A 23,486-nucleotide genomic window follows, 5' to 3' on the forward strand; every position below is an offset into this window, starting at 1 on the left:
TTTCCAGGTGTAGTAGGTGTTCGGGCCAGGAGTCCGAAAAAATGGCCACATCATCGAGGTAGGCAACTGCATATTCTCCCAGTCCTGCGAGTAGACCATGTACCAGCCTCTGGAAGGTGGCGGGTGCATTTCGAAGGCCGAAAGGAAGGACATTAAATTTATACACCCCCGCATGGGTGACGAATGCTGACCTCTCCTTGGCAGGTTCATCTAGCGGTACTTGCCAGTACCCCTTGGTTAAGTCTATTGTAGAGATGAACTGGGCCCGTCCCAACTTTTCCAATAGCTCATCGGTGCAGGGCATTGGATAGTTGTCTGAACGAGTTACCGCATTTAGCTTACGGTAGTCCATGCAAAAGCGTATTTCCCCATCTGGTTTGGGTACCAGAACCACTGGAGGTGCCCATGCACTGGTAGATGAGCGGATTATACCCATCTGTAGCATGTTCTGGATCTCCCGTTCTATAGCAGCTTGGGCATGAGGAGACACCCGGTAGGGTGGGGTTCTGATTGGGTGAGCATTACCTATGTCAATGGAGTGGTATGCCCGTTCAGTCCGTCCTGGGGTGGCTGAGAACAATGGGGCGAAGCTAGTGCACAGCTCCTTGATTTGTTGCCACTGCAGACGTTCCAGGGCGGTTGAGAGGTTCACCTCTTCCACGCCACCGTCTTTTTTCCCTTCGTAGTAGACATCGTCAGGCCACTCAGCATCATCTCCCTGGACTGTAAACTGACAAACCTGTAAGTCTCTGGAATAGAAAGTCTTGAGAGAATTAACATGGTACACTCTAGGCTTTAGTGAGGAATTGGGAAATGCTATGAGATAGTTCACAGTTCCCAGGCGCTCTTGGACCGTGAATGGCCCTTCCCATGATGCTTCCATCTTATGGGCCTGTTGCTCCTTCAAGACCATAACTTGGTCTCCTACCTTGAAGGAACGTTCTCTGGTATGTTTGTCATACCAGGCCTTTTGCTCTTCCTGAGCATCCTTTAGGTTTTCTTTAGCAAGGGCTAAAGAGTGTCGGAGGGTGCTTTGTAGGTTGCTTACAAAGTCCAGAATGTTAGCTCCTGGAGAAGGCATAAACCCCTCCCATTGCTGCTTTACCAACTGTAATGGCCCCTTAACCTCGTGACCATACACAAGTTCAAACGGTGAAAACCCTAAACTGGGATGTGGTACAGCCCTGTAGGCAAACAGCAACTGCCGCAACACTAGGTCCCAATTATTGGAGCATTTGTTGACGAATTTACATATCATGGCCCCCAAAGTTCCATTAAACCTTTCCACCAGGCCATTGGTTTCATGGTGGTACGAGGTGGCAACCAAGTGGTTCACCCCATGAGTTTCCCACAGTTTTTGAATGGTCCTTGCCAGGAAATTAGATCCTGAATCTGTAAGGATGTCGGAGGGCCAACCTACCCTGGCAAAAATGACTGTTAGGGCCAGGCACACAGTGTTAGCCCTGGTGTTGCCTAGAGCTACTGCTTCCAGCCATCGGGTAGCAAAGTCCAGGAAAGTCAGTACGTACTGCTTTCCTCTGGGTGTCTTTTTTGGGAAAGGACCCAGAATATCCACAGCTACTCTCTGAAATGGGACCTCAATTATGGGGAGTGGCTGGAGAGGGGCCTTGACCTGGTCTTGAGGCTTTCCCACTCTTTGGCATACCTCACAAGACCGGACATACTTGGCAACGTCCTTGCCCATCCCCTACCAGTGGAAGGACTTGCCTAACCAGTCCTTGGTTCTGTTCACCCCAGCATAGCCACTGGGATGATCATGGGCTAAGCTTAAGAGCTTCCCCCGGTACTTAGCTGGAACCACCAACTTTTTTTGCTGCTGCCATTCTTCCCGGTGTCCACCAGAAAGAATCTGCTTGTATAAAAGTCCTTGGTCTATAACAAACCGGGATCGATTAGAAGAGCTGAGAGGCGGTGGGGTACTCCGTGCTGCCACCCAAGCTTTCTGAAGGCTGTCATCTACTTCCTGCTCCGTCTGGAACTGTTCCCTCGAGGCTGGGGTCACTGGTTCTTCCTCAGACTGTGGACTTCGGCTTGGTCCCTCTGGAAGCGCTGTAGCTGATGGGGTTGTTTCCGTTGCTGGTGAACCGCTCTCCGCTGGTGCACCTGAGGGTATTTCAGGATCTGGATGAGCCTTTTGGGTATGGCTGATTGTTGCATCTGCCAGTTCTGGCTCGCTGGTGCCCACTGGCGTTGAGTTTGAAGGTGTGGTTGCAATTGCTGGTGCTGGTTGCTGTTCCAGTTCCGGGCCTGGGACTGGAGGTGCTGTGGCTGTTTCAGTGGTTGGCATGGAATCCGGGTCCACTACCTCTGTCTGGGTCTTTGGTAACCCAGACAGGGCGTCTGTGGACGGTTCAGGAACAGGAATGGGTCTGGAAGCTTGCCTGGTTTGGCTACGTGTAACCATTCCCACTCTCTTGGCCCGCTTCACCTGGTTGACCAAGTCTTCCCCCAGTAGCATGGGGATAGGATAATTGTCATAGACTGCAAAAGTCCACATTCCTGACCAGCCTTTGTACTGGACCGGCAGTTCAGCTGTAGGCAAGTCTATGGCTTGTGACATGAAAGGGTAAATTGTCACTTGGGCCTTTGGGTTGATGAATTTGGGGTCAACGAAGGATTGGTGGATAGCTGACACTTGTGCCCCCGTGTCTCTCCACGCAGTAACCTTCTTTCCGCCCACTCTCAAATTTTCCCTTCGCTCCAAGGGTATTTGAGAGGCATCCGGGCCTGGGAATCTTTTGGGTGATGGTGGTGTAATGAACTGCACTCGGATGGCGTTCTTTGGACAGTTGGCCTTGATATGTCCCAGTTCATTACACTTAAAGCATCTTCCATCTGATGGGTCACTGGGTCGAGGTGAGTTACTGGAGACTGGTGAGGTGGAAGAATACTGTGTCTGTGACTTTACTTGGGTTGTAGGTGGGGTTTTTGGCTGCCCTCGGTTGTAGGGTTTATGGTTGGTGTGCCCTCTGGGGAATTCGTTCCCCTTGACAGTAGCTTTCTTGCTTTCTGCCACTTCCGTCCATCTGGCTCCAATCTCCCCTGCCTCGGTGAGATTTTTGGGTTTTCCATCTTGTATGTACCGGGTTATGTCCTCAGGAACACCATTCAAGAACTGTTCCATTTGTATGAGGAGGTGCAGTTCTTCCAAGGATTTAACATTGTGTCCTGATATCCAGGCCTCATAATTTTTCCCAGCGTAGTAGGCGTGTTTGGGAAATGACACATCTGGTTTCCACTTTTGGGTTCTGAAACGCCGACGGGTATGATCCGGGGTTATCCCCATTCTGCATCTGGCCTTGGTTTGAAAATGTTTATAGTCGTTCATGTTCTCCTTAGGCATTTCAGCTGCCACCTCTGCTAAAGGTCCACTGAGCTGTGGCCTCAATTCTACCATGTACTGGTCTTCAGAGATGCGGTACTCAAGACAGGCTCTTTCAAAATTTTCCAAGAAGGCCTCGGTGTCATCACCTGCCTTGTAGGTGGGAAATTTCCTGTGCTGTGGAACAAACGCTGGCGCAGGGTTGTTAGGGTTGGCTGTGTTTTGCTTAGTCTTTTCTAATTCCATGGCCTGTCGGTGGGCTTCCCTCTGGAGTTCCCACTCTTTCTCTTTATTTCCAGCTGTTTTTGGTGGTCTGCATCTTTGGCTGCTTGTTCTCTTTTGCAGGCTGCCTCTCTGTCTTCTTGTTCTCTTCTGTGGGCCGCCTCTCTTTCTCTTTCTCTTAGTTCCACCTCTTGTAGTTTTTTTCCCGTATCTCACCTGTGCTCGGCTTCTTTGATTTGTACTTCGGCCTCCATTTTTGTCTTGTTAGTCATGGTTCCTGTTTTCTTGTGTTGGGGTGCCCTCCGGTTTTTATCTTCTGAACTGCAGGTTCTCTGTTGCCTCCTGGGGTCTGCCTAGCAACAGTGCCTTTTTCCCTTTCTTCCTCTAGCTAATCTTTTAAATGTAAAGTAAACGAGAAAAACCACTTTATTTGCATGTGTATATTGCTGGTATTTGACTCCAAATGGGAGTGCTATTGCGTCACAAAAGACCCTTTTGTCACAGCTTAATGGTTCCTTGCTTAATATGCAAGCCAGAAACTGCAAGAGAGAGCAGAGAAAAAAAATTCTCTCTGGTTCCCTTTAAAACCAAACTGTTTCTCTCTGCTTAAAAGCCCCTAGCAGAGAATAGAAAAATATAATATTCCTACTGGCTTCTGGATTCTATCTTTCCCACAAACAGTGCCACCATGTCATAACCTAGTCCCAGATTTGGACCTTAGCGTCCAAAATATGAGGGTTAGCATGAAAACCTCCAAGCTTAGTTACCAGCTTGGACCTGGTAAAGCTGCCACCACCCAAAAAATTAGAGTATTTTGGGGGACTCTGGTTCCCCCAAAACTTTCCCTGGGGACCCCAAGACCCAAATCCCTTGAGTCTCACAACAAAGGGAAATAAACCATTTCCCTTCCCCCCTCCAGGTGTTTCCTCCCTGGGTTCCTGGAGAGATACACAGAAGCAAGCTCTGTGAATCTAAACAGAGGGATTCCACCCTCTGTATTTCCAGTCCTGGAAACAGAAGTACTTCCCTCTTCACCCAGAGGGTATGCAAAGTCAGGCTAGTAAATCTAACACACACAGATTTCCCCTGACTTCTTCCTCCCACCAATTCCCTGGTGAGCACAGACTCAATTCCCTGGAGTTCCCCACTAAAGAAAAACTCCAACAGGTCTTAAAGAGAAAGCTTTATGTAAAAAGAAAAAAAATACATTAAAAATGGTCTCTCTGTATTAAGGTGACAAATACAGGGTCAATTGCTTAAAAGAAATATGAATAAACAGCCTTATTCAAAAAGAATACAATTTAAAACACTCCAGCAACTACACACATGTAAATACAAAGGAAAAAAACAATAACAACTATTTTTTTATGATCTTTCTACTCACAACTTGGAAACAGAAGATTAGAAAGCAGGAAACAGAAAAATCCTTCCCATAGCCGAGAGGGACACAGGCAGAAGACAAAGAACAAAGGACTCACACACAGACTTCCCTCCACCCAGATTTGAAAAAGCCTTGTTTCCTGATTGGTCCTCTGGTCAGGTGTTTCAGGTTACTTCTTTCCAGGTGAAAGAGACATTAACCCTTAGCTATCTGTTTAGAACACTTCCAGCCCTACACGTCTAGGATTATCACTGTGTAATGTCCACTTGGTGTTTCAGGTCAGGTCAACTGTCCTGATGGCTTCTATCAGTGAGGGACTGAGGCAGATAATTTGTCCTCTCAGCGTGACTTGATTGGCAGCAATAGTAAAGTGCCTCAGGAGAGAAGGTTGCCATGGTCCTGTTTGACTCTGCGTCTGCGCCCTGTCTGGGCGTCAGGGACCACAGGTCTTGAACATCAGGCTACAGGGCCCTTAGGCACTAGTAAACCCCTGTGACAAAGTGGGTTTTTCCTCCTTATTATGTTGTACACAAGCGTATTTGAGTCTTACGTTTTTGCATGACTACTGTGTGTGCCTCAGTTTCCCTGTTGTGCTGCACCAATGACTAAGTGGTGGGAATAAGGCTGGGTGACTTTTGCTGAGGGCCTCAGGACCAGGTGAGCTGGCTCCAGCTGCCTGCATGTCAGCGATGGCTGGTGCCCTTCCTCACCTGGGACCAAAGATGGAGTATGATGCTGCACTCCGTATGCTTTTTGAATATATGCTTATAAATGTAAATATGATGTAACTGGAATATGCTTTATTCAAAAAGGTATCATTACAAAGCCTATCATATACTGAGAGTGTTCATCCTATTTGTTTGCAGGTATGATTTCTATGTCTAGAGTTAGGAGAATAAGGGCTTGTCTACAGCACACAGCTTTTAGTGACCAGGCTTGGGGAGCAAACAGCTGTGCATATCTCTCTATCAGTGTTATAGAGGGTGGAAAATGTATGAGTTTATCCTGCATACGTTTTATACAGAGTAAAACAGATTTATTTGGGGTTTGGATCCCATTGGGAAATGGGTGTCAGGATGCTAGTGTGGTAATCTGCTGAACTGTATTTGGTTAAGGTCTGCACCTTTGAGGGGGTGGCCCAGGCCTGTATTGCAGCAGGCTGCTGTATCTGGCACAACAAGGCAAGGTTTTGGAGTCCCAAGCTGGCAGGGATAACGGGCTCAGAGGTAATTTCAGCTCATCAGGTGACAGTCCCAAGGAGATCTCTGTGATCCAAACTGTCACAGGGGGATGCAACCAGGTGACACTTTGCCCAGGAAGTGAGACAAACAACAGGAGGAGGAGCAATAGGCATGTCAGAGGTCAGGCCTCTGGAAGCTAGGCAGTCTGCTGTGGGGGACTTGGAAAGAGGGGAGTCCAGGGTGTCCAGCCCAGGGTCTCCCAAGATGGAGTTTGCTGAAAGTCACTGATTTCTGTGCTAACAATCTCTGGGCCAACTGTGACATCATCAGTGACTTCCCTGCTCCCCAAAACGGACAGACCCAAAAAAGATGCTGATCCATCGGAGAGGGCTCAGAGAAGAGCCACGGGAATGATTAAAGGATTATGAACCCTGCCTGATAGTGATAGGCTCAAAGAGCCCAGTCAGTTCTGTTTAACAAAGAGAAAGTTAAGTCTGATTTCAGTGTCTAAGTACCTACACAGGGCACACACATATAACAACAGGCTCTTCTCCCTGGCAGAGAAAGGTCTCACACAATCCAGTGCTGGAAGTGGAAGCTAGACACATTCAGACTGGAAATTAAGTGGAGATTTCTAACAGCAAGAGGAAATAACCATTGGAACAATTTCTAAGGGTTGTTCAATCAAGGCGGGATGTTTTTCTAAAATTTCTGCTCTGGGAATTATTTGGGGGCAGGTCTCCAGCCTGTGAGATGCAGGGGATCATACTGCATGAGCATAATGTTGCCTTCTGGTTTTGGAATTAGTGAATCAGTGAATAATGGGGATGCTAAGCCACCAATGGGCCAGTTCCCTTGGTCAGATTCTCCTTGGCCTTGGTGTGATGTCTAGTTTGTAAGTTCCTCAGTATAGGATCACGTCTCAGTTTGGGAAGTGTCTGGCACAGACCTTTGGGCCCCACTGGAAACAAGATTAAATAATAATATGTAGCTGTTCATCAGTGGATCTCAAAGCAGTCTATAAAGGATGTCAGTGTCAATATTCTCATTTTACAGAAGGGGAAACTGAGTTACAGGGAGGCAAAGGGATTTGCCCAAGGTTCTCCAGCAGGGTGGTGGCAGAGTGTGGGAATAGAATGCAGATCTCCTGAGTGCCACCCCATATTCACAGCCTGTATGCTTGTCATCCAGGCTCTACATCTCCCTGCCCCTTCATGCATCAGTAACTGGTTAAAATATAGGAAATAAGGGGGAATAAATGGTCCATTTCACAATGGAGAGAGGTAAACAGTGGAGTCCCCCAAGGATCCTGTACTGGGACCAGTGCTGTTCAACACATTCCTTAATGATCCAGAAAAGGGAGTGAACAGTGAAGTGGCAAAGTTTGGAGGGGACACAAAATTTTTTAAGATAGTTTAATCCAAAGTTGACTGAAAAAACTTACAGAGGGATCTCACTGGGCAATGAAATGGCCAATTAAATTCAGCATTGATAAGTGAAAAATGAGGCACACTGGAAAAAATCATCCTAAATACACATATATAAGGATGGGGTCTAAATTAACTGATACCACCCAACAAAGAGATTTTGGAGCTGTCATCTGGTAGTTCTTTGAAAATTTCTTCTCTATGCACAGCAGGGTCAAAAAGGCTAATAGATCGTTAAGTACCATTAGGATATGGATAGAAAATGTTATGCTGCCACTATATAAATCCATGGTACGGCCACACCTTCAGTAGTGTGTGCAGTTCTAGTACCCAACCTCAGTAAAGATATAGTGTAACTTGAAAAGGAACAGAGAAGGGCAAGAAAGACAATTAAGGGTATAGAATAGCTTTCATATGAGGAGAGACTAAAAAGACTTGGACAGTTCAACTTAGAAAAGAGACAACTAAGGGGGGGACATGACAGAAGTCTATAAAATCATGACTGGTACAGAGAAAGTGAATAGAGAAATGTTATTTTCTTTTTCACACAATGCGAAAACCAGGGTAGCTGGTTTAATACAAAAAAGAGAATGTATGTTTTTTAATGGAACACAGAGCTAACCTATGGAACTCACTGCCAGGGGATGTTGTGATGGGAAAGGATTGAAAAAGACTTAGATAAGTTGATGGGGGATAGGTCCATCAGTGGTTATTAGCCATGCTGGTCAAGGATGCAAGCCCATGCTGCTGGTGTCCCAAAATCTCTGACCACCAGAAGCTGGGATGGGAAGACAAGGGATGGATCACACAATGATTGCCCTGTTCTGCTCACTCCCCTGAAGCACCTGGCATTTGTCACTGTCGGAAGACAGGACATTGGGCTAGATGGACCATTTGTCTGTCCCAGTAGATGTCTTTATGTATGTTCTCTGTGCTGTCTCCCTGAGTAGACTTGTACTTGGCTTCCATGCTGGCCCCAAAATGTGCTCACTTTGCCAATGAGGAAATTGAGGAAGAAAGAAACTCTCCCAAAATGACACAGCAGGTCAGTGCCAGAATGAACACTAGAGCTCCCATCTCCCAATGTGCAGCACAGTGCACTTCCCATGGCTTTATTACACGTCCCCCTTGACTGCTGCTCTCCTTGGCCATTAAGAGTGCAACTCGGATGCAACTTGTTACAGAGGAGCACACACCATGATCTCACTCTCACAAAGTCATTTTACCTTTTTGCTTTTTTGTTTTGTTGTTTCCCTTCAACTTAGAATAAGATTCACTCAGTCTGGCTGTTTTCTGTTGCAGGACGCTGTGCTGTTACAGCCATGTGTGCCCCAGGATATTAGAGAGACAAACTGGGAGAGGAAATAGCTTTCATTGGACCCAAATTCTGTAGACGAGAGAGACCAGCTTTCGGCATTAAGCAGCGGAAGTACATAATAAAAACATCCCTATAGTTCCAATGAAAACTTGGGCCTAATTTCCAAGTCCCAGAGCATTTTCTGTGTCCTGATTTAGCTCAGCAGGGAGCTTCTCCTGCACCACCGATGAAACACATTGATCAACAGTTTCAGGATCTCTTTTGTTGTCACTCCATAAATGATGGGGTTTGACATAGGGGGAATGAGCACATAAAGGTTGGTCAGTAGGCTGAGAATATAACCTGGAATGATGTGCCCAAATCGGTGTGCAAAAATGGGGAAAAAGGCCGGTGTGTAGAACATCAGTATGACACAGAGCTGAGAGCTGCAGGTGTGGAGAGCCTTGAGCCGGGCGTCCTTGGAGGGGAGCCGGAAGACGGCCCTGAGGATCAGACCATAAGATACAGCAATGAGCACAGCATCCAAACCAATTACAAAAATAGACATGGCTATGCCATACCTGACGCTGACTGTGATGTCGTCACAGGACAGCCAGGCTATGGCCAGGTGCTCGCAATAGGTGTGAGGTGTGAGGTTGGTTCTGCAGAACTTCAGCTGCTTCACGAGAAAGATGATGGGGAAAATGACACAGAAACTTCTTGTGACAACTGCCAGCCCTATCTTCCTGATCACAGAGTTGCTTAGTATGATGGTGTATCTCAGGGGGTCACAGATGGCAACGTACCGATCAAACGCCATGGCCAGCAGGATGGCCGACTCGGCCAGAAAACTGACATGGATGAAGAACATCTGGGTCAGGCAGGCAGCAAAAGAAATTTCCCCTGCTCTAAACCAGAATACAGCCAGCATCTTGGGCACTGTCATGGTAGATAACAGCAGATCAGCAGCGGCCAGCATGGACACGAATAGATACATGGGCTCATGGAGGCTTCGTTCTGTTAGTATGATGAATAGTAAGAGAGAGTTCCCAAAAAGTGCCACAACGTACATCAGACATAAGAGGATGGAGATCCAGACATGAGACTCCTTCGTACCTGGGATGCCGGTCAGGATGTAGGTCATAGGAGCAAAAAAGGTGTGATTGTCAGCAGGCATCATGTGCCATCGTTTGGATCTTCTATTCAATTTCCAGGAACTAACAGCAAAAAAGACAATCAGTGAGAAGGTGAGTAGTGGCTAGGACTGGACTGCATTTGTTACAGTGTGACATGTTCCCCCCGCGTGTCACCTGGAACTGGGTTTTCATTGAGCCGTCTGACCCACCCGTCCGTGCCCCTCTCACACTGTGCTGCTGTGACAACCTGCAGACCTGCTCCCGATCTTACACTTACACCAGCATCCACACACATAGGGACACACCCCGCTGCAGTTACATGCAGGCTCTAACCAGCCACTTCATGAAGCAACAATAGAGAGGCTGCAGCCAAATTAACCACCAGCTTCCCAGATTCGTACCCCCCACTGGAGTGTAAACCCAAAATGTTACAGTTTTACCCTGCACAGAGAACTGTACAGCATAAGCTCATAGAACTCCCCCTCTCTCTGAATGTGGAAAGGAATATACAACAGCCTCTGCCAGTCGAGCTATGATTTTCCCATGCACTTCATTCCAACTCACTAGTGTAGATAAAGCAAAAACACCTTTATTAACTACCAAAGATCGATTTTAAGTGGTTATGAAAGTGTTAGCAAACAGATCAAAGCAGATTACCTAGCAAATAAACAAAAATGCAACCTAAGATTCATATAGAATCTTAAAATCTATTTTTCATAGTTAATAAACTTATTCTGTTATAATCTAAACCATTGAGGTTTGACTAGAGTGCTTGGGGAAAATCTTGGCTTGGTTAACCCAAGTGTACATGGTTGTCTTCACACTGAGTGATAGGTGCAGGGGTATTAAACACACACACTGCCCAGATTTGACCAGGGCAGGATGGTACTGCTCTTGGGTCCTACCTGGAAAGCTGCTGGTGAAAGAGCCTGTGTCCAATTGCAGCTGGGTGTGTCTCTACCTGTGTGATGCTGGTGAAAGTGCAGGTGGGAGGGCTTTGCAGCTTGTCACAGCAGTACAGGGTGAGAGGGAGCCCAGGCTGTCAGCGGGCTCAGAGGTACCCCAGTTCCAGATGGCACCCTGAGGGGAACTTGTCACAATCAGTATCAAAGCAGCCCTTATAATTGGTTCCTCCTGGGTTATTTTGGACATTTGCAGCTATGCTGCTTAAAACCAGCTAATTTCTGCAAACCAGAATGGACCCCATCCTGGGGTCCTGACTAATTTTAATGGAAGTGTTGCCTGAGTGAAGATCTCGGGATTTGGGGTGCAGAATATTACAGGGCCTGAGGAGGTTTCCAATGTGGTTTACTCTGAACAGTCACATAACCAAGGATGGCCCAGTCCAGAACCCATTGAGTTCACAGTAAGACCCCTGGTGACTAATGTGGGAGTGCATCAGGGTAACCCAGTGACCTCTTCCACACACCCAACCTCAGCGCAGTCACAGGAGCGTATCTCAGAGCCCCGGCTCCCATCCTGCCCCTGCAGTCAGAGTTACGCACCCCCATTCTAGCCACCTCCAGCTCAAACATTTCCTAGGTTTCATGTTTCTGTTCGCTCCTTCACCGATTCAATCCACGCAAACGACTCACCAGGCTCCGGCCCCAGCTGGGGAGGAGGAATCTCTGCCTGTGACCGTGTCAGGGAGCTGCAGGCAGCAGGAAATCTGCACTGACCGAGGCTGAGGTACAGGGATATTTATACTGCTGCCCTGGGAATCCCAGCAGGGACTCAGAGCCAGCACGGAGCCCCAGGGACCTGCCTCTGTGCCTGGCTCAGGTGGGGAAGAGCAGCAGGGAATTAACTCTTTCCTCCTCTTCTGTGGTGAAGTGCGACTGTTCTTACTGTGGTCTGTGAATGCTGAGTGGGGGATGTTGGCCTGGAAGGACAGTCTGCACTGGGGGATTGGAGACTGGCCTGAGGGAGGAGACCTGAGCATGTAACGCTAGAACCCAGGAAGGGGTTAGAGGGCAGGTGACACCTCTGCCTGGGAAACTGAACAGAGGCTGAAGGAGAGGCTGGGGGGGAGTTTTTCAGCTTGGAAGCTGGCTGGGAAATGGAGACAGACACCAGATGGGGCTCAGGTCTCTCAACGGGGCTGGGGCCTGCCTGGGGCCCCAGATGTACCTAACTAAAGGGGGTCCTGTTGTCTGTACCGGCAAGACCTGTCCTAGACTGTGTTCCTGTCATGTAAATAAGCCTTTGTTTTACTGCCTGGCTAAGTGTCTCGCCTGACTGCGAAGTGGGGGTGCAAGACCCAGTGGCTTCCCCAAGACCCCGCCTGGGCAGACTTGCTGTGGGAAGTACACAGAGGGGCACATGCTGAATGCTCCAAGGAGAGACCCGGGAGGTGAAGCCATGTGAGCTGCTTGCCCTGAAAACAGTCTGCTCCAAAGGAGAGGAGGCTCCCCAAAGTCTGGACTGGCTTTGTGGGGTGCAGTTCCAGAGCATCTCTCGCGGACTCTGTGACAACTGGTGGCAGAAGCGGGATCTACTTACTTTAAGTCGCAGCTGCAGAAACTATCGGAAGCCTGCATCCCAAGAAAGGGGGAAAAAAACATAGGCAGGAGTTGTAGACCGAGCTGGATGAGCAAGCATCTCAGAGAGGTGATTAAGAAAAAGCAGAAACCTACAAGGAGTGGAAGAAGGGTGGGATTAGCAAGGAAAGCTACCTTAGTGAGGTCAGAACATGTAGGGATAAAGTGAGAAAGGCTAAAAGCCAAGTAGAGTTGAACCTTGCAAAGGGAGTTAAAACCAATAGCAAAAGGTTCTATAACCATATAAATAAGAAGAAAACAAAGAAAGAAGAAGTGGGACCGCTACACACTGAGGATGGAAAGGAGGTTAAGGATAACCTAGGAATGGCCCAATATCTAAATAAGTACTTTGCCTCAGTCTTTAAAAAGGCTAATGGGGAGCTTAGGGGTAGTGGAAGGATGACAAACGGGAATGAGGATATGGAGGTGGATATTACCACATCTGAGGTAGAAGCTATACTTGAACACCTTAATGGGACAAAATTGGAGGGCCCAGATAATCTTCATCCAAGAATATTAAAGGAACTGGCACATGAAATTGCAAGCCCGTTAGCGAGAATTTTTAATGACTCAGTAAACTCAGGGATTGTACCGTATGACTGGAGAATTGCTAACATAGTTCCTATCTTTAATAAAGGGAGAAAGAGTGATCCGAGTAACTATAGGCCTGTTAGTTTGACATCTGTAGTATGTAAGGTCTTGGAAAAAATTTTGAAGGAGAAAGTAGTTAAGGACATTGAGGTCAATGGTAATTGGGACAAAGTACAACATGGTTTTACTAAAGGTAGATCGTGCCAAACCAACCTGATCTCCTTCTTTGAGAAGGTGACAGACTATTTAGACAAAGGAAACACAGTGGATCTAATTTACCTCCATTTCAGTAAGGCATTTGACACGGGTCCACATGCGGAATTATTAGTCAAATTGGAAAAGATGGGGATCAATATGAGAATTGAAAGGTGGATAAGGAACTGGTTAAAGGGGAGACTCCAATGGGTCGTACTGAAGGGTGAACTGTCACGCTGGAAGGAGGTTACTAGTGGAGTTCCTCAAGGATCGATTCTGGGACCAATCTTATTTAACCTTTTTATTACCGACCTTGGCACAAAAAGCGGGAATGTGCTAATAAAGTTTGCGGATGACACGAAGCTGGGGGGTATGGCTAACACGGAGAAGGACTGGGATATCATACAGGAAGATCTGGACGACCTTGTAAACTGGAGTAATAGTAATAGGATGAAATTTAATAGTGAAAAGTGCAAGGTCATGCACTTAGGGATTAATAATAAGAACTTTAGATATAGATTGGGGATGCATCAGTTGGAAGCAACAGAGGAGGAGAAGGACCTTGGAGTATTGGTAGATCACAGGATGACTATGAGCCGCCAATCTGATATGGCCGTTAAAAAAGCTAATGCGGTTTTAGGATGCATTAGGCGAGGTATTTCCAGCAAAGATAAGGAGGTGTTAGTACCGTTCTATAAGGCGCTGGTGAGGCCCCACCTGGAATACTGTGTGCAGTTCTGGTCTCCCATGTTTAAGAAGGATGAATTCAAACTGGAACAGGTTCAGAGACGGGCTACTAGGATGATCTGAGGAATGGAAAACCTGTCATATGAAAGGAGACTCAAAGAGCTTGGCTTGATTAGTCTAGCCAAAAGAAAGCTGAGGGGGGATATGCTTGCTCTTTATAAATATATCAGAGGGATTAATATTAGGGAGGGAGAGGAATTATTTAAGCTTAGTACCAATGTAGACACAAGAACAAACGGGTATAAACTGGACACTAGGAAGTTTAGACTTGAAATTAGATGAAAGTTTCTAACCATTAGAGGAGTGAAGTTCTGGAACAGCCTTCCAAGGGGAGTAGTGGGGGCAAAAGACATATCTGGCTTTAAGATTAAGCTTGATAAGTTTATGGAAGGGATGGTATGATGGGAGAGCCTAATTTTGGCAATTGATCTTTGATTATCACCAGATAAGTATGCCTAGTGGTTGGTGATGGGATGTTGGATGGGATGGGATCTGAGTTACTGCAGAGAATTCTTTCCTGAGTGCTGGCTGGTGAGTCTTGCCCACATGCTCAGGGTTTAGTTGATCGCCATATTTGGGGTTGGGAGGGAATTTTCCTACAGGGCAGATTGGCAGAGGCCCTGGAGGTTTTTCGCTTCCCCCTGCAGCGTGGGGCATGGGTCACTTGCTGGTGGATTCTCTGCAGCTTGAGGTCTTCAGACCACAATTTGAAGACTTCAATAACTCAGGCATAGGTTAGGGGTTTGTTATAGAAGTGGATGGGTAGAGTTCTGTGGCCTGCTTTGTGCAGGGGGTCGGACTAGATGATCACATTGGTCCCTTCTGACCCTAGAAACTATGAATCTATGAATCTATGAATCTACTGCACCCTGTGGACAGAGCTTCCTGCATTAAGTGACTGGGGAGCAGTAAAGCGAAGGGAGATTGACGGGCACCAGGTGGGCTGGAGATTCAGAGAGAGATGGTTTCAGGGAGTGATTCACCCCTGGGAGTGTGTGACCAGAGAAAAGGCTCTCGCAGTAACAGGGTCCCCTGGGGGATCGCAGCGAGATGTCCCAGGGGCGGAGGAGTCTGTAGCTCGACCCTGGCAGAGAGGGGGTGACCTGAAGAAGGACTGGTGCACTAAAGGTCTACCTGGAATGGTGGAAAGCTGAGAGCACAGGCCGGCGAGTGGGCAGCAGGAAGATGTATGCTAAATGCCTTAAGAGCGACTTTATGGAGCTGTGCAGGCAGGGGGGGCTGCGCACTGGGAGGTCCACCAAGGAACAGCTAATTGCCCAGCTGGAGGAGAAGGATCGCTTGGGTGAACAGAGCCCTGTCCCTGAGGGAAGCCACCCAGCGGATGCAGTGTGGGCCCCGGAGCCTGACATGGATGGGATGTGTCAGATGGCTGCAGAGGACATCCCGAGACCCTGCCTACTTATACCTAGGGGAGGGGTTGGGGGAAGCCCAGTGAATACCGAGGGCACCCTGACCCTGGCAGCCAGCAGGGGATCATTGCGGTGGAGCTCCCCGTCCTTGAAACAGATTCGATTGGAATATGACAGGGAGCTGAGACGGGAAGAGCTCAAGTTAAGGAGGCAACAACTGAAGTAGGAGTGGGAGGAACGGGAGAAACAGAGTAAGCATGAGCTGGAGCTGGCCCGGCTGAGGAGCAGTGGGGACCTGGCGGAGGTGAGTGAGGGGGGACCCAAGACTATAAAGAGCTTTGATAAGTGCTTCCTGGCCCAGTGTAAGGAGGGAGAGGACATAAATACCTTCCCAACATCCTTTGAGAATGCCTGCGAGGTGCACAGGGTTGACCCTGGAGACAGGACCCCTTTTCTCACCCCCTTACTGGACTCCACAGCCATGGAAGTGTACAGCTGAATGAAAGGGGCAAAAGGAGAGGACTACAAACTGTTCAAAAAGGCCCTGCTCCACGAGTTTGGGCTGCCTCCCGAGATGTACTGAAAAAAGTTCCAGAGTCAGTGCAAAACCCATGAGGTCACATACCTACAACTGGCCAACCAGGCGCAGGGGTATGCCCACAAGTGGACAGGTGGGGCCCAAGCTAAAGAGGACCTGCTTGACCTATTGGTACTGAAGCACCTGTATGAGCAGTGCCTGTCCAAACTGAGGTGATGGTTAATGGACCAGAAGCCAGAGAACCCGCAGCATGCAGGCCAGCTAGTCGATGAGTTTGTGAACAGTCAGGCAGGGGATAACAGGGAGGAGTCCCAAAGGAACAGGCCCACCACAATGCGGAAAGAGGGTGACCTTGGGATCTCCCAAAGGGGAAACATGGAGAACCTCTTCCCAAGGGGAACATCTAGCATCAGGGCCAACTGACCTGCTTGAGGGGACCCACGGGAAATGGACTTCTATTACTGTGGCCAGAGAGGCCACATACGGACCCAGTGCCCCAGGCTCAGGGACAGACTGAGCAGAACAAACCTACAGATGGTCAACTTGTTAGAGATCCAGTCGGACGAAGGGACGACGGCGCAGGCAAGGGTGCTTACAGCTTCCCAGCTGCTCAGGAGGGAGAAGGGCCCCAGGCCAGCTTCCTTGGGGGGCTGGATGCTCCGGATACAGGGTTCTCCATTTACAGGGTGGATATGGGGTGGTCCCTGCAGAACGAATGTCTTGTTCCCCTGGAGGTGGATGAGAGGAAGGTCAATGGATACTGGGGCACGGGTGCTGAGGTGACGCTGGCCCGGCCTGAGGTGGTAGCTCCAGGTCAGGTGATGATGAATATCTACCTAATACTGACAGAAGAGTGGGCGGGACCCCATTCAAAGTGCCCATGGGGAGGGTACACCTGAAGTGGGGGGCCAAGGAGGGCCCCAAGGAAGTGGGGGGGGCACCACCATTTACCCACGGAGGTGTTAATGGGGGGGATCTGGAGGACTGGCCAAGCAACTCCCAGGGTGCCCTAGTCGTAACCCATAGCCAGAGCCGGCGAGGGGCACTGCACCCTGACAACGGGGAGGGTACCTTGCCTGAGGCACAGGACCCTAACCTGTTTGGGAGGGAGTGCCCAGAGACACAGCTCAAGGAGGCTGCAGCCTCAGACCCAGCCGGTGAGAGAGAGCAGGTGTCCATCCCTGTCCCAGCTGCTGAGTTCCAGGCCGAGTTGCAGAAAGATCCCTCCTTGTGGAGTATAAGGGACCTGGCCAACCTCAGTGCGGTACAGACCATGGGAGGAGGTTGCTGGAAAAGGTTCCTGTGGGAGAAAGGGTTCCTGTACCGAGAATGGGCTCCCCCAGGGAAAATGGAGTCGGGGAGATCAGGAGGCAGCTGGTGGTGCCCCGGAAGTATCGCCGCCAGCTGCTGTGCTGGGCCCATGACATCCCCCTCTCAGGGCACCAGGGAACCTGGCGTACCCAGCAGAGGCTGCTACAAAACTTTTCCTGGCCTGGGGTCTTTACTCATGTCCAACAGTACTGCCACTTCTGAGACCCCTGCCTGAGGGTGAGGAAGGCCCAGGACAAGGGGAAAATGGCTTTAGGAGCCTTGCCCATCATAGAGGAGCCTTTCCAGAGGGTGGCCAAGGTCAAAAGGGGGGGCTCTGAACCAAGAGAGCCCGAATCACAGCCCTGCAGACTGGAACGCTGGTGGAAGACCCCTGACCAGCTTGAACCCCAGGGATACTGGGGTGGGAAAAGGGCACGGGCCGCATAAACCTTCCCACTGCAGACTACAGGTGCCATGGAGCACCCCTGACCTAAAGGGGGCATGAAACTGGAAGGGCCTGGTGTAATTCTCACCAATGAATGGGAGGGATGTTGGGGCATCCATGGAAACGTGGGTTGGTTTCAAATTCTCCAGGTCACTGGCTGAAGTGACCCTACTCAGTTTGATCTCGAAGGGGGAGAGATGTGATGAAATGGGACTGTTCTTACTGTGGTCTGTGAATGCTGAGTGGGGGGTGTTGGCCTGGGAGGACAGTCTGCACTGGGGGATGGGAGACTGGCCTGAGGAAGGAGACCTGAGCATGTAACGCTAGAACCCAGGAAGGGGTTAGAGGGCAGGTGACACCTCTGCCTGGGAAACTGAACAGAGGCTGAAGGAGAGGCTGGGGGGGGAGTTTTTCAGCTTGGAAGCTGTCTGGGAAATGGAGACGAGCGCCCGATGGGGCTCGGGTCTCTCAAAGGGGCCGGGGCCTCCCTGGGGCCCCAGATGGACCTAACTAAAGGAGGTCCTGGTGTCTGTACCAGCAAGACCTGTCCTGGACTGTGTTCCTGTCATCCAAATAAATCTCTGTTTATTGCCTAGCTAAGAGTCATGTCTGACTACGGAGTGGGGGTGCAGGACCCAGTGGCTTCACCAGGACCCCGCCTGGGCAGAGTCGCTATGAGAAGAGCACGGAGGGGCACATGCTGAATGCTTCAAGGAGAGATCCAGGAGGTGAAGCCATGTGAGCTTCTTGCCCTGAAGAAAGTCTGCTCAGAGGAAGAGGAGGCTCCCCAAAGTCTGGACTGGCTTTGTGGGGAGCAGTTCCAGAGCATTTCCCGGGGACTCTCTGACATCTCACTTGTTTGATCTGATCATTTCTCCTTTTGTATGTTATGTAGAAAGGTCGTTGTGACACTGAGGCCACCAGCAAAAAGTTCCTTCTTCCTTGCGAACAGCTCATATCTCAGGCCTGACAAAATCACTACACCACACACAAGTCTTATGGAATATTTACCCATAAAGAGTAGCATGTAAGGTGTGTGCAGAAAGCTTGTAACTTGTCAAGCTTCATAACCATTGCACAAGGCATGTCTGGGTTATAGTTAAGGAAACATAGTGATATTGACAGTGAGCTTTATGGACTTGGAGTAGAAGTTAGTCACCACAACAGCGTGTCTAGGAGATAGCCATTCCAGGAGGGCGTCATCACCCCAGTCTGGTTAGCTGGGGTTGTAATGCCAGGCTCAGTTTCCAGACATGCTCTGTCCCGAGATGATCAATAGAAAACCATCAGAGAAAACTTCAAATAATCAACACCACTTAAAGAGTAAGTGAAGGAACATTACAACAGACAGGATTGACATGCCTATGAACAGAGACAAAAGACTTTCAGGATAACACAGAGTGGGGAGAGGCCCTCTGGATCCTTTCACTGAGGAGCCATTTTGTGGGGCAGGGAAGTTCTCATGAAAAATTGGTTCCTGGTTTTTGTGAATCCAGCCAGTTCTGCAACAGACTAAACTTGGGGGGGAAGTGATTCTACATTATTAGCAGAGTGTAGAGTCCTTCTCTTAGGATGGAAGAATCCCATGCCCCACTACAGGTTACAAGTGGCTAAGCAGCAGTTCTGCAGAAAAGGACCTAGGAATTACAATGAACAAGAAGCTGGATGTGAGTCAGCAGGGTGCCCTTGTTGCCAAGCAGGCTAACGGCTTATAAGGCTGTACTAGTAGAAGCATTGCCAGCAGATCGAGAGAAGTGATTATTCCCCTCTATTCGGAATTGGTGAGGCCACACCTGCAGTATTGCATCCAGTTTTGGTCCCCCTACTACAGAAGGGAGATGGAGAAATTGGAAAGAGTCCAGCAGAGGGCAACAAAAATGATTAGGGGATTGGGGCACATGACTATGAGGAGAGGTTGAGGGAACTGGGGTTATTTAGTCTGCAGAAGAGAAGAGTGAGGGGGGATTTGGTTGCAGCCTTCTACTACCTGAAGAAGGGTCCCAAAGAGGAGGTCTAGGTTGGATATTAGGAAACACTATTTCACCAGTGGGATGGTGAAGCACTGGAATGGGTTCCCTAGGGAGATGGCGGAATCTCTATCCTTAGAGGCTTTTAAAGCTCAACTTGACAAAACTTGGCTGGGATGATTTAGTTGGTGTTGGTCCTGCTTTGAGCCGGGGGTTGGACTAGAGAGCTAATGAGATCTCTTCCAACCCTGATATTCTATAATTTTTTGATTCTATGAAGATAACTATTGAACCAAGTTCTCATTTTGTGATTTCATATTGTATCCATTTGTTTCCACCTCTCTTTCATTGCTAGTTAACTCTCCTTTTTGCTTAACTAATCTGACTATTGTTCTATTATTGATGCTCACAAGCACTGTGTGTAATAAAAGAGTGAGTATTTAAGGCAAAACAGAGTGTGACATACTATAAGCTAAGACCATAACCTGGTCTCCTACCTTGAAGGAACGTTCTCTGGTATGTTTGTCATACCAGGCCTTTTGCTCTTCCTGAGCATCCTTTAGGTTTTCTTTAGCAAGGGCTAAAGAGTGTCGGAGGGTGTTTTGTAGGTTGCTTACAAAGTCCAGAATGTTAGTCCCTGGAGAAGGTGTAAACCCCTCCCATTGCTGCTTCATCAACTGTAATGGCCCCTTAATCTCATGACCATACACAAGTTTAAACGGTGAAAACCCTAAACTGGGATGTGGTACAGCCCTGTAGGCAAAAAGTAACTGCTGCAACACTAGGCCCCAGTTATTGGAGTGTTCATTGATGAATTTACATATCATGGCCCCCAAAGTTCCATTAAACCTTTCCACCAGGCCATTGGTTTGATGGTGGTACGAGGTGGCAATCAAGTGGTTTACCCCATGAGATTCCCACAGTTCTTTCATGGTCCCTGCCAGGAAATTTGTCCCTGTATCTGTAAGGATGTCGGAGGGCCAACCTACCCTGGCAAAAATGTCTGTTAGGGCCAGGCACACAGTGTTAGCCCTGGTGTTGCCTACAGCTACTGCTTCCGGCCATCGGGTAGCAAAGTCCATGAAAGTCAGTACGTACTGCTTTTCTCTGGGTGTCTTTTTTGGGAAAGGACCCAGAATATCTACAGCTACTTGCTGAAATGGGACCTCAATTATGGGGAGTGGCTGGAGAGGGGCCTTGACCTGGTCTTGGGGCTTTCTCACTCTTTGGCATACCTCACAAGACCGGACGTACTTGGCAACATCCTTGCCCATCCCCTCCCAGTGGAAAGACTTCCCCAATCTGTCTTTGGTTCTGTTCACCCCAGCATGGCCACTGGGATGATCATGGACTAAGCTTAAGAGCTTCCCCCAGTACTTAGTTGGAACCACCAACTGTTTTTGCGGCTGCCACTCCTCCCGGTATTCACCAGAAAGAATCTCCTTGTATAAAAGTCCTTGGTCTATAACAAACCGGGATCGGTGAGAAGAGCTGAGAGGCGGTGGGGTGCTCCGTGCCGCTGCCCAAGCTTTCTGAAGGCTGTCATCTGCTTCCTGCTCCATCTGGAACTGTTCCCTTGAGGCTGGGGTCACCAGTTCTTCCTTTGACTGTGGACTTGGGCTTGGTCCCTCTGGAAGCGATGTAGGTGATGGGGTTGTTTCCGGTGCTGGTGAACCGCTCTCCGCGGGTGCACCTGAGGGTATTTCAGGCTCTGGCTGAGCCTTTTGTGTATGGCTGTCTGTTGCTTCTGCCAGTTCTGGCTCACTGGTGCCCTCTGGCATTGAGTTTGAAGATGTGGTTGCACTTGCTGGTGCTGGTTGCTGTTCCAGTTCCGGGCCGGGGACTGGAGGTGCTGCGGCTGTTTCAGTGGTTGGCATGGAATCCGGGTCCACCACCTCTGTCTGGGTCTCTGGTAACACAGACGGGGCATCTGTGGACGGCTCAGGAACAGAAATGGGTCTGGAAGCTTGCCTGGTTTGGCTACGTGTAACCATTCCCACTCTCTTGGCCCGCTTCACCTGGTTGGCCAAGCCTTCCCCCAGTAGCATGGGGATAGGATAATTGTCATAGATTGCAAAAGTCCACATTCCTGACCAGCCTTTGTACTGGACCGGCAGTTCAGCTGTAGGCAAGTCTACAGCTTGTGACATGAAGGGGTAAATTGTCACTTGGGCCTTTGGGTTGATGAATTTGGGGTCTACGAAGGATTGGTGGATAGCTGACACTTGTGCTCCTGTGTCTCTCCACGCAGTAACCTTCTTTCCACCCACTCTCAAATTTTCCCTTTGCTCCAAGGATATTTGAGAGGCATCTGGGCCTGGGGATCTTTGGTGTGATGGTGGTGTAATGAACTGTACTCGGTTGGCGTTCTTTGGGCAGTTGGCCTTTATATGTGCCAGTTCATTATACTTAAAGCGTCTTCCATCTGATGGGTCACTGGGTCGAGGTGGGTTACTGGAGATTGGTGAGGTGGAAGAATAGGGTGTCTGTGGCTTTCCTTGGGTAGTAGGAGGGGTCTTTGGTTGCCCTCGGTTGTAGGGTTTATTGTCGGTGTGCCCTCTGGGGTATTCGTTCCCCTTGATAGTAGCTTTCTTGCTTTCTGCCACTTCCATCCATCTGGCTCCAATGTCCCCCGCCTCGGTGAGATTTTTGGGTTTTCCATCTTGTATGTACCGGGTTATGTCCTCAGGAACACCATCCAAGAACTGCTCCATTTGTATGAGGAGGTGCAGTTCGTCCAAGAATTTAACATTGTTTCCTGATATCCAGGCCTCATAATTTTTCCCAACGTAGTAGGCATGTTTGGGAAATGACACATCTGGTTTCCACTTTTGGGTTCTGAAATGCCGACGGGCATGATCCGGGGTTATCCTCATTCTTAATCTGGCCTTGTTTTGAAACAGTTTATAATCGTTCATTCGGTCCTTTGGCATTTCAGCCGCCACCTCTGCTAAAGGTCCACTGAGCTGTGGCCTCAATTCTACCATGTACTGGTCTTCAGGGATGCTGTACCCAAGACAGGCTCTTTCAAAATTTTCTAAGAAGGCCTCAGTGTCATCACCCGCGTTGTAGGTGGGAAATTTCCTGTGCTGTGGAACCATAATTGGTGAAGGGTTTTTAGGATTGGCTGGAGCATGCTGCCCAGCCTGCGCTAACTCCAGTTCATGTTTTCTCTGTTTTTCTCTCTCTTCACTTTCTTTTTATTGTTTTTCCATTTCTCGGTGGTGGGCCATCTCTTCTTCTTTTAGTTTTCTGTGGTGGGCTGCATTTTTGGCAAGTAGTAATAAGCTCGATAGTATTCATCACCATACAAATTTTGACAGGTTTCCACGCCCCTTTTAGGGCTTATGTCCCGCCTTCCCACCCCCCCGTTTCCGTTGGTGCCAATGTGTGGCACCATCGGCCATTTTGAAAAAATGTGTGTGTGTGTGTGTGTGTATGTGTTTGACTAGGGGAAGTGTTGTGTATGTTTGTGCTTGGTGACATGAAGAGAAAAAAGTTGAAAGAAGAGTGTAAAGAGGAAAAGAGAGTCTGAGTAAGGTTTAGAGAAAAAAAGGAAATTTGAAAGAAGAGAGGTAAGTTATTGAAGAAAAGAGGCTGGTTATGAAAGAATAGAAAGATTTTTGTTTTTAAAGGGTTAGTTAGTTTGAAAGGAGAGATTTTTAGTGAGTTTGAGTAAGGAGAGAGGATGGTAAAGGCTTAGTTTGGTAGGCAAGTAAAGAATAGAAATTTTTGAGATAAATGTAAAAGGTGTATTAAATATCAGGGTGGGTTAAGAGAAAAGTTAAATAATAT

At 48.6% G+C, this 23,486-nt stretch overlaps 1 protein-coding gene across 1 annotated transcript; it reads right to left on the bottom strand.

Annotated features, from left to right (window-relative positions):
* Positions 1-9,065: 9,065 nt before the first annotated feature.
* LOC127044061 (olfactory receptor 52B2-like) lies at positions 9,066-10,031 on the bottom strand. Its single transcript, XM_050938494.1, has one exon. It carries the CDS (start codon positions 10,029-10,031, stop codon positions 9,066-9,068), a length of 966 nt encoding a protein of 321 aa, XP_050794451.1.
* Between the last annotated feature and the right edge of the window lie 13,455 nt (positions 10,032-23,486).

The sequence above is a fragment of the Gopherus flavomarginatus genome, chromosome 1 (genome assembly GCF_025201925.1).
Source record: "Gopherus flavomarginatus isolate rGopFla2 chromosome 1, rGopFla2.mat.asm, whole genome shotgun sequence".
NCBI lineage: Eukaryota > Metazoa > Chordata > Testudines > Testudinidae > Gopherus > Gopherus flavomarginatus.